Below are 14,169 nucleotides of genomic sequence, written 5' to 3'. Positions count from 1 at the left end.
GGCCATGGATAAAGAGGAAGAAGTTACAAAAATTAGACCAATTAAGAATTTTAAAACAATGAAGGTGATGAAAAAAATTTTAACCGAAGAGGTCAAGGTTATGGTTAAAGACATGGATATGGTAGAAATTCTAAAAGGTTTGAAATTCAATACTATGTTTGCAAAAGGTATTGACACTACTCTTAATGACTTATAATAATAATTTGAAGAAAGATCAGTTTATAATATAGTATCTAGATACAAGAGTTTCAAATCACATGTGTGGCATCAAAGAACTATTTTAAAAAATATATACAAGTTATTCCGGGAACATTAAATTTGGTGATATGTCTCAAAAACCAATAAGAACAAAAGTAAAATTTTTCTTAGATTTAATAATGATAAAAAAATATGCATTTCAAATGGTTATTATGTTCTTAATATGAAAAATAATATTCTGAACTTGGACCAACTACTTGAAAAATGTTATGATATGGAGATAAAAGATACGACTCTCTTAATTTATGATAAGAATAAAACATTAATTTCACATGTGAAAATGGTGAAGAACATAATGTTTCCTTTACATTTATGCATATTTGATTGGTTAAATGATTTTAAAATTGATATTAAAGATATTTTTACATTATGGCATCTTAGATATACCCACTTAAATTTTGAGACTTTGAAACTTCTATGGAAGTATAATACGGTGATAATAATATAAAGAATTGATTACCCATCAAAATTATGTGAAGTATATGTCATCGACAAGCAAGAAAGAAATCGTTTCAGATTAAGAAGAACAAAAAAAGAATGGCATCGACTTGATCTGGTGTACTTACATGTTTGTGGCCCTATTAATCTAATATCACTCGAAGGAAGTAGGCTGCCAATTCGGTGAAGCTTCTCCTACCTACCTATTGGAGTATACAACTCTCATTGGTTAAGGCTTAACCGATAGAGCTGTGTTAGGTTAGCATTTCTATTATTCCATAAAGCTAAAGACGAAAGAAACTAAGGGTTTTTAAGGTGATGACAGAGTTGTTGTCAACATATTCTCGCTCTCTTAATCATTCATCATCACAACATATGTCATAATATTTTAACCACAGTTCCATAAGTTTTCATATGAGAATTGCAAGGCTTAAACTTGTACGCAACTTAAATCCAAATACATGCACCTGACACAATACAAAACAGATACGTCCATAATATCCAGCAACAACATATTGAGCTCTCAAACACAAATAAGTTCACCAAAGACATCCCACTAATGGATTATTACATCTCAAGTCTCAAGAGTTTGAACCATAAATAATATAATTTGTTGCCCTGATACATAACCAAATTCAATCTACTCTTAGGCATCTGAAAAATTTGAACAAGGATATGAGCAACCACAACCTAGTAAACACCAAAACTCATATATTAGAAAAACTTCTCACGGATGCATTTTATAAAACTATACAATTATACAAAGAGCAAACATATCTTTCTTTACATGCTTTTCAAATCACAACTTTTTAGCTTAATAAGCACATAAAACACCATAATATTTTTAATACATTTGCATAGAAAAAAATAAGTGGATAGATTTTATTTTAATGCCAAGATTATTATTAATCAATCATGAATATGTATAAGTATAACTAAGCCTTCATATCTAAATTCATGGATGGTCATGACTATAAGAAAAGGCATATATTAAAATAGAAGTCGAAGTGCTAATGGCTATGCATCCTTGTGAGAACACTTAACTAAAATGACCTATTGACATCTTATTTGAAATATGTCCAACAATATAGCATTGAAAAATATAATAATTAAATATTTTAATTATTTTTAATAAATACAATATCGAAAAACTTATTTTCAAAAGCCAATTTAACATTTGCAAATCACATAACTTCATTATTAACAAATATATATTATTAAATTAGAAAACAAGTTGACATAATCATTCGATACTTACGTTAATCATAGATTATTATAACTAACTGATATGGTAATCAAAACTCTCCTTCTTTTCTAAATCATTCGAATAATATAAACCAATCCAGTAAACAATCATAATATTTTTCTTTCTTATTACTATTTTTTTTCTCTAAAATAACAACATACTCAATAATTTTAGAACAATTAATCTATAGCTTTATTTACTCTCTGATTGGTAGGGAATGAATAAAGGAATTCAAAATCATACATATATATATATATATATATATATATATATATATATATATATATATATATATATATATATATACTCTTTTAAATTTAAAACTTACTCTCTTGATAATAAAAACAACATCCTTATTAAATCTCACACCTATTTTATTTTTTTCTCCTCTTTTCTTCCTCTATTTTATTATTTCGAAAGTAATGTGTTTGTTCCTTTAAAATCAATATACCATATTTTTAAACTATATCTTTATACGGAAGACTTAGGTTGTAGTTCTCTTCTTTTTGTAATATTTCTCTGCTTTAAAACTATGAGCCAACTCTTGCATGATGTTTTTATAATTATGCAAACGCCAACTCTTGCACGATGTTATAATTATGCAAACATCAAATAGAAGAAGAAGACGGTAAACAACCACATTACATAGAAATTGATCTCAAACTCCATAAATATAGCAGCCCATCCTTTCTTAGATCAACAATACAAATTCTTTTTTCATCGATCACAACCAACATCTAGGAATCCAAAATATCATATAAATAAAAAGTAGAGTGATGACATACCTTCTCCTCATCTACCGGAAAGCCTAGGATCATCCACACTAGAAATTTTAGGATTAACGTCTCAACAATCGTGGAAGAATTAATTTCCATTGCACCCAAACCCAATCATACGCATCATCAATGAAATGGAAATAAGCATGCCTCCATGCGTCTTTGAGGAAGAGAATACCACAAAAGGTCCAAAATCCTATCACATATCCTAGTATCATGCTGATATAGAACCATAACCACTGGGGTATCTCCTTCTTGTACTCTTGTATATCAATTTGAGTTGTTTTATTATCAAAACAACTTTTGAAAGTTGGTGGTCCACATAAGTCGGCATTGCCCATGTAAATGGATGGATCATTGAGTGTTTGAAGTTGATGACCAGATGGTATTATTCCCGAAAGATTATTATATGATAAATTCAAATAGCTCAAGAAATATAAAACCGATAAGCTCTCAGGAATACTACTAGAAAGATCATTTATCGATAGATCAAGTGATTCTAATGATTTCATTCCTACTATCTCCCGAGGGATTTTTCCTTGTAAATGATTTCTTGATAAATTTAAGTTATTGAGTTCTGCAAGGTCTCCAATTCCTTTTGGTATCTCTCCGGTTAGACTATTATTTGAAAGATCCAAACTTTTCATAAGGTTTACGTTGCATGTTAAATATTGAAGAACTCGTCCTTTCGTAAAGATATCTAATTCACAATCATAATATATACGAGAACGTAATGTCGGTCTTATGGTACTTAAATTACCAATGTTGTGAGGTATTGAACCAGAAAAGTAATTATTCGCAAGATCCAATATTTGAAGCCATTCAAATCGAACAAGTTGCCAAGGAATAACTCCCGAAAATATATTTGAACGTAAACGAAGCACTACTAGTTGTAGATTTTCTCCCATCCATAGCGTTATATTTCCGGAAAGATTATTTTGAGCCAGATCAAGATACCATAAATTTGTGCATTTTTTCAATGACAAAGGAACCTCACCCGAAAAACTGTTATTTTGCAGTTGCAATAGCAAAAGCACACTTAAAAAACCGATCGTGTGTGGAATTTCACCCGAGAAGTGATTGTTGGCCAAATTCAAGAATTGAAGATTTTGTAATGACTCCCCTAGACAATAAGGGATCTCACCAAGTAATTTGTTGTTCGAAAGGTCAAGATATTGGAGATATGTCCATTGGCAGATTGACGAAGATAAGCCACCGTCGAGCATGTTATCTGAGATTATCACCAATCTAACATGGCGCCATATCGGCAATTGTCCTGTAAAAGAATTATTGAAGAGAGATAGAATATCCAGTGTGGACGGTAGCATCGTTGGTAATGAGCCTTCAAATCTGTTGGAGTCCAAATATAAGGTTTCCAACTTGGTGAACTTGAAAGAAGATGGCAGCTTGCCTCCTATTTGGTTGTTGGAAAGGTCTAAATATGTGATGGTAGAAGATGAAATATTCCAAAACCAAGCTGGCATTGTCCCTGCAATTTTACAGTCTGCCAAATATAATTCTTCCATCTGTGTTTGAAACTGCAACCATTCTGGAAATTGAGGTCCCAACTGACAATTGGTTAAATTTACTAATCTGAGTTGGAAAGGGGGGACCCAACTCTGGCCAATTGATATGGTGATGGAGTTGCCATACAAGTCTAATACTTGCAATCTTGTAAGATTCTCAAAATGAACTTCTGAAATAACACCTTCAAGAGAATTTCCACCGAGATACAATTCAGTGATATTAGGCAGCTTACCGATGGAGGAGGAAGGCACGGAACCGTTGAATAAATTAGATCGGAGATCCAAAATGATGAGATTCGTCATTTGCTCTAGCAGACCGCTCAAATTTCCTGTCAATTGGTTGCCTGGCATATGTAATTCTTTCAGTCTGCCTAAGTCTCCAATTACATCAGGAATAACACCACGGAACCCGGTAGCAAGAAGATAAAGATGGGTAAGACTAGTAATATTCCACAACCATTTGGGTAAGGTGGAGTTGAAATTATTATAGGAGAGATCAAGCACAGTAAGAGAGGAGGTGAAGTTGACGTGCACAACAGAAGCTGGGATGGTCTTGAGACCAACGGAAGACATACTTGACACTTGGAGGGATGGCAGCATGTTCACCGATGAGAACCAATCCGGGACATCAGTTAGGTTTAACCCGCTCAAGTTCAGGTACTTCAAGGACCTAAGATGGGAGAGCCAGTCGAGGTTGTCAACATGGGATGTAAAATCTAAAGCATCGCTTAGATCAAGAACGTAGAGGCTCGAAAGGTTCCCCAGCCGAGCAGGTATTCCTCCCATGAAATATGTAGAAGATAGATTGAGGTATCTCAGTTTCTTGAAGGAGCCGATGAATTCCGGCATGCAGATCCCGCTGAAATCATTGAAGCTAAGATCCAAGTGCTTCAGATGAGATAAAGCAAGTAATGACGAGTTCATCATCCCCTCACCGCGTAATGCCCAATCATCTGTAGTATTTGTGTTTCGGAGGTCGAGCATGACGACGTGGCCAGTGGTGGTGTCGCAGGTCACTCCCTTCCATGTGCAACAGTGGTGGCCTGTCCAAGAAGATAGCCGGTTGCGGGTGTCGTGGATGCCGGCTTTGAAGTCCAGCAGCGCCTCCCTCTCCAAGCTGAAACACCCACTTGTCACCGTGGCCCGGTGGAGGAGGAGGGCCAAGAGGCACAACGACAATGATGATAAGAAGCGTAAAGGGAAACCCATGGCGCGCAGTTTGATCTCCCTCCCTACCGAACTACCTACTCCAAGCCGCCACAGTCAGAAGAACAGGATGAAGGTGGAGGTGCATGCTATGTGTGGTACCCATTATCCATGATATATAAATTGGGCATTGCTATGTGTGGTTGGAATAATAAATTAAACTTTATGGTTAGATAGAATTTTGATTTATGAATTCTATCCAAGATATAATTAAAATTGAAACCTTAACTTTACCCTTTATAAAATAAGAGCTCATGTAAAGTAATACTTTAGGTATAAAATTTGAGATGAGAGATGAATTAAAATAGATTAAAGTTTTTATATTAAATACATAATTTTGAATTTTGAACTCGCTTCCTTATTTTTGTTCCATCATCGTAGGGGTAAAATGATAGATACTTAAGGATGAAAGCCGCCATGATTAATACATCGGTCTCAATCGGTGGGATAAGCACTGTTTGACAGACGAGCGACTTGCAGGAAACAAAACAAAAAAAAGTGGGGTCATCTTCTTTAAAATTGATTGATGAGTGGTGAGAAGCCTCACATCCCTAAGCTGCATTCCATGGATTCTTTTTCTACACGTCGCTGGCCAAGAAGACTTTGACTTGCGGTAAATTAGAATTTAGATTAGAGTTCTAAATAGAAAAATTAATTTTTATGAACATAAGGATGCGCCAAACAAACTACAATTTGACTTGCGAATAACATCTATCATTTTCTCTTCTTCTCTTCTTTCAAGTGAATATTGGCTCTCTCAAATCTTAAGCAGCACATCAAGCATAATTTAGTGTAAAATCTTAAAAAAACTTGCACGCGTTGGTTGAAGCTTGGATTGTCATAATGACAATTTTAGGACAGAAAGTGCCTCATCTGCAGCGTAATATGTTTTCTAGATGCTAAAAGAGTACTGTATTCCCCCTCTTTTAGAAGCATCCTCTTGGTATAACTTTTTTGTCTAGGAAAGACGTCAAATAATATCATGGACGGGCGTGCTTCATAAGGAAAGATATACCAAAGAAAGTTAATTGGGATAGCTACTCAACACGATCGGGTAACCATCCACTTAGGTGAGTGGGCAAGATGTTGGGCTGATGGCTCATATTCAGTCCATGTGAGCTTTATCAGCCCACAGCCCACACCCTCTCTTAACCTAACCCTAATTAAGATTAGGGGGGTGTGGTGGCTGCGTTTTAGAGGCAGATTAAGGCTATAAAAAGGCAGCAACGAGGCAGATCTTTGAGGCCACGGGATTCCAAAGAGAAGAAGGAGATCAAGGCAGAAAAGGAAGAGAAAGAAAGGGAAGAAGACAAGGACAACGCAGAGAGACTGTTCACAATCATCTAGCAGTGTTCTCATCTCAGGTTAGATCAAATCTACAGTAGACTCTTGCTGTGATTACTTGGGGAGGTTTTAGATATTGTGGGCAGTGACGTGATCCTTGTATCCCAGTTATTCTCTTGTGGTTGTTGCTAGGGTTTTGGGCAAGAGATTGAGATTTGTATATTCATTATTCTCATAGTGGATTATCTCTAGTTTGCCCCGTGGTTTTTACCCTTCACATTGAAGGGGTTTTCCACGTATATCTTGGTGTTCTGTTTGATTGTGTTTCCATTTTATTCCGCTGCGTATTTTGGTCTTCTAGTATTTGTTCCTATACAAAGGTTATTCCTCTTTTTATCCCCATCAACTGGTATCATAGCGGGGTTTTGGTGATTTAATTTTTGTATTTGAACATGGAGGCCAGTAATATTTCTCGCATGACTAGTTTAAATGGAAATAATTGGATGATATGGAAACCAAGAATGGAAGATCTCTTGTATTGCAAAGATTTGTATGGACCTTTGCAGGGGGATAGTGCAAAACCTACAACTATGACAGATGATGAGTGGAAGAGGTTAGATCGAAAAACAATTGGGTTTATTAGACAGTGGCTTGATGATAGTGTCTTTCACCATGTTTCTACTGAAATTTCTGCATATTCTCTTTGGAAAAAATTGGAAAGTCTCTATGAGAGAAAAACAGCTGGCAACAAAGCTTTTTTGATCAGAAAACTTGTGAACCTAAAATATAGAGAAGGTGCTTCTATTGCTGAGCATTTGAATGAAATGCAGAGTATTACTAACCAGTTATCCTCTATGAAAATGTCTCTTGATGATGAGTTGCAGGCATTGTTACTTCTCAGTTCATTACCAGAAAGTTGGGAGACACTGGTGGTTTCCCTCAGTAATTCTGCGCCAGATGGTATTGTCACTATGAGTCAAGTAACAAGCAGTTTGTTGAATGAGGAGTTGAGAAGAAAGAGTTCAGCAACATCTCAGAATGATTCACAGTCACTTATCTCAGAGAACAGAGGAAGGTCAAAGTTCAGAAGCAGTTCACGTATGGGTAGGAGCAAGTCAAGATCAAGAAAAGATATTGTTTGCTATAACTGTGGTGAGAAAGGACATTACAAGAACCAATGTAAGCAACCTAAGAAGAACAAGAAAAAGGGAAAAGAAGTGGAGTCTACAGAATCAAAGGATAATACTACAGCTACAGTGCAGGGTGGTGATTATTTGATTTTGTCTCCTTCTGATGATATTTTTTCTTGTGTGTGTCAGGATCTTGAGTGGGTGATTGACACAGGTGCTTCTTATCATGCTACACCTCGGAGGGAGTTTTTTGCTACATACAGGTCTGGAAACTTTGGTGTTGTCAAGATGGGCAACTATGGCACAGCAGACATCATTGGCATGAGTGATATCCATTTAAAGACCAACCTTGGCTGCAAGTTGGTACTTAAGGATGTGAGACATGTGGTTGACTTGAGGCTGAATTTAATTTCAGTTGGAAGACTAGATGATGAAGACTATGAAAGCAGATTTCACAGAGGGCAATGGAAACTCAGTAAGGGTTCTCTTGTTATAGCTAATGGAAAGAAATGTCATACTTTGTACAGGTTGCAAGCTAAAGCTTATGGTGAGCAGTTAAATGCTACAGAGAAAGACTTCAGTATGGAGTTGTGGCATAGGCGATTGGGACACATGAGCGAGAAGGGGCTGCAAACTCTTTCCAAGAGAGAGGTATTACCAGATCTCAGAGGTATACATCTGAACCCTTGTATTGATTGTTTAGCTGGTAAACAACATAGAGTTTCATTTGCTAGTGCTGCTTTGTCTAGAAAAATACATGCCTTAGACCGTGTTTATATAGATGTATGTGGTCCTTTGAGGACAAAAACTCCTGGTGGATCTGTTGATGTTCTTGGTATAAGTGGTGCACTTTATTTTGTCACTTTTATAGATGATTTTTCTAGGAAAGTTTGGGCCTATGCTTTGAAGACCAAAGATCAGGTTATTAATGTCTTTAAAGAGTTTCATGCCAGGGTTGAAAGGGAGACAGAAAGGAAATTGAAATGCATAAGATCAGATAATGGTGGTGAGTATACAGGATTGTTTAATGACTATTGCAGGTCACATGAAATCCAACATGAGATGACAGTTCCTGGTACACCTCAGCATAATGCAATTGCAGAGAGGATGAACCGCACCATCATGGAAAAGATCAGATGTATGCTTTCACAGGCCAAGCTACCCAAAAGGTTTTGGGATGAGGCTTTGAGGACTGCAGTTGATGTGATCAACTTATCACCATGTACAGCCCTAGATGGTGATGTTGCAGAGCATGTATGGTCAGGGAAAGATGTTTCCTACAAGCATTTGAAAGTGTTTGGTTGTCGTGCATTTACACATGTTCCAGATAATGAGAGGTCCAAGCTGGATGGTAAGTCTAAAGAATGTATTTTTCTTGGTTACTCACATGATCAGTTTGGTTACAGGCTTTGGGATCCAGAAAAGCAGAAGGTGTTCAGGAGCAGAGATGTGATCTTCTTTGAGGATCAAACATTTGAGGATTTGAAGAAGAAGGCACCAGCCAAGACTTCTGCAGAAGGATTAGCAGATTGTGACCCAGTTACTCCTCCAGTATATTAGGGTGATGGGGGAGATATGCAGGAAGATGGTGTAGAACTTGATATTGATCTACCTGTAGGACATGTTGAGCAAGAAGAAGTAGGAGAGCAAGTTCCCATAGAACCTCAGTTGAGAAGATCTTCTAGACAACGTCAACCTTCCAGAAGATACTCTACAGATGAGTATGTGATGCTTACTGATGCAGGTGAACCAAAGAGTTACCAGGAAGCAGTTGAGAGTGAGCAGAAAGAGAAGTGGTTAGCTGCTATGCAGGAAGAGATGGATGCTCTTCAGAAGAACCACACTTATGATTTGGTGCTGCTACCAAATGGAATGAAGGCCCTGAAGAACAAGTGGGTTTTTAGGTTGAAGACTCAAGAATATTGTTCTCAACCAAAGTACAAAGCTAGATTGGTTGTGAAAGGCTTTGGTCAAAAGAAAGGTATTGACTTTGAAGAGATATTTTCTCATGTTGTTAAAATGTCTTCTATTCGTGTTGCTCTTGGTATTGCTGCTAGCCAGGACTTGGAGGTTGAGCAGTTAGATGTGAAGACAGCTTTCCTTCATGGTGATTTGGAGGAGGAAATTTATATGGAGCAACCAGAAGGCTTCAAAGTCAAAGGTAAAGATAATTTTGTCTGCAAGTTGAAGAAGAGCTTGTATGGGCTAAAGCAAGCTCCAAGACAGTGGTATAGAAAGTTTGATTCATTTATGACAGAAAATGGATACAAAAGAACGGCTTCAGATCATTGTGTGTACATCAAATGGTTTGGTGAGGATTTTATTATTCTCTTACTTTATGTTGATGACATGCTTATTCTTGGGAAAGATATGTCTAAAATTGACAGGTTGAAGAAGGAAATGAGTGAGTCTTTTGCAATGAAGGACATGGGGCCAGCAAAGCAAATACTAGGCATGCAGATTTCTCGTGACAGGAAAAACAAGAAGATTTGGTTGTCACAGGAGAAATACATCGAGAAGGTATTGGAAAGATTCAGTATGAGCAATGCTAAGCCAGTTGGTTCTCCTCTTGCAGGTCACTTCAAGTTGTGCTCAGAACAGAGTCCGTCAAGTGATGAGGAGAAGGAGAAAATGCAAAAGGTTCCTTATGCTTCAGCAGTTGGAAGTTTCATGTATGCAATGGTATGTACGAGGCCAGACATCGCATATGTAGTGGGTGTTACTAGCAGATTTCTTGCAAATCCAGGCAAAGAGCACTGGGCAGCGGTGAAGTAGATTTTTAGATATCTCAGAGGGAGCTCTAAGGTTTGTTTAAGCTTTGGAGGTGGACCACCTGTGTTGACAGGTTACACAGATGCAGATATGGCCAGAGATATAGATACGAGGAAGTCTACTTCAGGTTATGTACTTACTTTTGCAAGGGGAGCTGTGTCATGGCAATCCAGGTTACAAAGGTGTATTGCTCTCTCCACCACAGAAGCAGAATATATTGCTGCTACAGAGGTATGCAAAGAAATGTTATGGATGAAAGAATTCTTACAAGAATTGGGGCTGAAACAGGAAAATTATGTGTTGCATTGTGACAGCCAGAGTGCCATCCATTTGTGTAAGAACCCAATGTTTCATTCCAAGTCAAAGCATATAGATGTCAGATACCACTGGATTCGAAATGTATTTGAAGAGAAGCAGTTGCAGCTTCAGAAAATTCATACAGATGACAACGGAGCAGACATGTTGACGAAGACCTTACCAAAAGAAAGACAGGAGATATGCCGACAGTTGGTCGGCATGGCTTCACATTGAGGAGTCATGGGACAGCCTCCCTTATGGGCTGAAGGGGGAGGTTGTTGGGCTGATGGCCCATATTCAGCCCATGTGGGCTTTATCAGCCCACAGCCCACACCCTCTCTTAACCTAACCCTAATTAAGATTAGGGGGGTGTGGTGGCTGCGTTTTAGAGGCAGATTAAGGCTATAAAAAGGCAGCAACGAGGCAGATCTTTGAGGCCACGGGATTCCAAAGAGAAGAAGGAGATCAAGGCAGAAAAGGAAGAGAAAGAAAGGGAAGAAGACAAGGACAACGCAGAGAGACTGTTCACAATCATCTAGCAGTGTTCTCATCTCAGGTTAGATCAAATCTACAGTAGACTCTTGCTGTGATTACTTGGGGAGGTTTTAGATATTGTGGGCAGTGACGTGATCCTTGTATCCCAGTTATTCTCTTGTGGTTGTTGCTAGAGTTTTGGGCAAGAGATTGAGATTTGTATATTCATTATTCTCATAGTGGATTATCTCTAGTTTGCCCCGTGGTTTTTACCCTTCACATTGAAGGGGTTTTCCACGTATATCTTGGTGTTCTGTTTGATTGTGTTTCCATTTTATTCCGCTGCGTATTTTGTTCTTCTAGTATTTGTTCCTATACAAAGGTTATTCCTCTTTTTATCCCCATCACAAGACTCGAGAACTTTACAAGTCTTCCATGTCTACTGGTGAAACGAAGAAGATGACTTGCATGCTGTGTGGAAGAAGTTGGCCTTTATTGGAGTTGATTCCGCTGTCGATTGGGCTGACAGGTCAAGTCTTCTTCGTGCAGAAGTGGAGATCAAAAGTAGTCCATGGAATCGGAGAATTTTGCGTGCATCCCTTTCCTCATCAGTTGCTGCTTTATAAACCATGAATGTTGGCTTTGTGATTTCACCGGCCATACACCTCCACCTTCTTCCTGTTCTTCTGATTGCAAGTGGGGGTTTTTAACATGGAGAGGGAGGTGTTGGAATTAAACTTATTAACCTATCGTAAAGAAATTCAATTTGTATCAAGAGAAAAAATAAATTAAATATCTAAGAACAAATAAAAAACTATTGATTAGAGGTTTTTAGAAAAGAATGATTTATTTTAAATATAATTAATATAATGTATCTATGGGACTATATAAACCTTGGTCATGAAACATAAAGTTTTAAAATTGTGTAGAGTTTTGAGTGAAAGATAGAGTATTTTGCCTTGTCTACTTTTCGATTGTGTGATAGCCATCATCTTACTCTTCCATTGTGTGATAGTCATATCTCTTTTTACTATCAAGTTCAACATTTGATATTAGAGCTTAGGTTAAGTTATGACCTCTTCTTCAAGCATCACTCAACTCTAAATCTTTTGATTAACAAAAGAAAATTATGACATGTGATAACAAAGAGATTTTCTCAACTACATAGCAGATGAGATTTTCTCAATTGCACGAGGAAATCTCGCTGCTCCATTGAGGAAATCCTCTCATTCATCATATATAAATAGGCACCATATAATACTAATTGAGATGTGTTTTCCTTGTTTTTATCATTTCACTCTTCGTTTTATCAATATGGTAAATCTAAATGAATGTTCTTCTAGACTCTCAAGATGTACGAGAGTTTGTAAAATATGAATTTGTTGAATCAAGTTAAATAGAATGAGCAATCAATATAGAAATAAGAAAATAACTAAAAAAATAGAAGAAAAGAGAAAATGACTTTGTTCACAATCTTCTAAGGGCCTGGTGATATAATGTTTGAAGTCATCACTCTAGTAAATACTTCAAAAGTATTTGGTGGTGTGGATCAAGTAAAATAGCTTCGTCTATAAGTTTTACTAGTTGATTTTGCAAAATTACAATAAGATATTTCTGAATCTATTTCTAATTACTTCTCAAAAGTCATTTCTATTGTTTATTAAATGAGACAAAATGGTGAACAAATAAGTGATGAAAGAGTGATAGAAAAAAAGTACTAAAATCTCTATATCCAAAGTTTGATTTTATTTTTATAGTGATTAAAGAGTTTAAAGTCTTAGAACAAATATCTTTAGATCAACTAATAGGTTTTCTTCAAGTTTATAAATAAAGACTTATAAAAAGAGGAGAAGAAAAATATATATCGTAAACACTATAAACGTTTACTCTAAAAAATAAATGTAAATTAAAATCTCGAAGAGAAAAAGGTTGTGGACAAAGAGGAAGAAGTTACAGAAATCAGACCAATTAAAAATCTCAAAACAATGAAGGTGATAGAAAAAATTTTAGCCGAAAAGGCTAAGGTTATGGTTGAGGATGTGGCCGAGGTCGTGGACATGATAAAAATTCTAAAAGGTCTGAAATTCAATGCTATGTTTACAAAAGGCATGGACATACTCCTAGTGACTTATAATAATAATTTGAAGAAAGATTAATCTATGATATAGTATCAAGTTTTGTTGAGAAAGAAAAGAACCAAAATCAAGTTTTGTTAATAACCTGTAATAATTTGAAGGAAGATCAGTTTATAACCTAGTATCTAGATACAGGAGCTTCAAATCACTTGTGTGGCATCAAAGAACTATTTTCAGAAATGGATACAAGTAATTCCAAGAACATTACATTTAGTGACCTATCTCAAAGACTAGTAAGAGACAAAGGTAAAATTTTTCTTAGATTTAATAATGATAAAAAAATACATATTTCAAATGTTTATTATGTTCCTAATATAAAAAATAATATTGTGAGCTTCGGGCAACTACTCAGATGTGAAAATGGTAAAGAACAAAATGTTTCCTTTACATTTATGCATATTTCATTGGTCAAATGATTTTAAAACTGATATTGAAATCATTTCTACATTATGGTATCTTAGATATACTTACTTAAATTTAAGACATTGAAACTTCAAGTACAATATGGTGGCAATAATATCATGAAATTGATAGCCCATCAAAGTTATGTGAAGTATATGTCATCGACAAACAAGAAAGAAATACTTTCAAATGAAGAAGAACAAAAAGAGCATGACATCGACTTGA

General features: G+C 36.2%; 1 protein-coding gene across 1 annotated transcript; it reads right to left on the bottom strand.

The window, feature by feature from the left end:
• Nucleotides 1–2,605: 2,605 nt before the first annotated feature.
• LOC135671385 (receptor-like protein EIX1) lies at nt 2,606–5,506 on the bottom strand. Its single transcript, XM_065179475.1, has one exon. The coding sequence runs from the start codon at nt 5,451–5,453 to the stop codon at nt 2,781–2,783; it is 2,673 nt and encodes an 890-aa protein (XP_065035547.1). The 5' UTR covers nt 5,454–5,506; the 3' UTR covers nt 2,606–2,780.
• Between the last annotated feature and the right edge of the window lie 8,663 nt (nt 5,507–14,169).

The sequence above is a fragment of the Musa acuminata genome, unplaced genomic scaffold, assembly GCF_036884655.1.
Source record: "Musa acuminata AAA Group cultivar baxijiao unplaced genomic scaffold, Cavendish_Baxijiao_AAA HiC_scaffold_1139, whole genome shotgun sequence".
NCBI classification, from domain to species: domain Eukaryota; kingdom Viridiplantae; phylum Streptophyta; class Magnoliopsida; order Zingiberales; family Musaceae; genus Musa; species Musa acuminata.
This window is presented reverse-complemented; position numbering and strand designations above follow the sequence as displayed.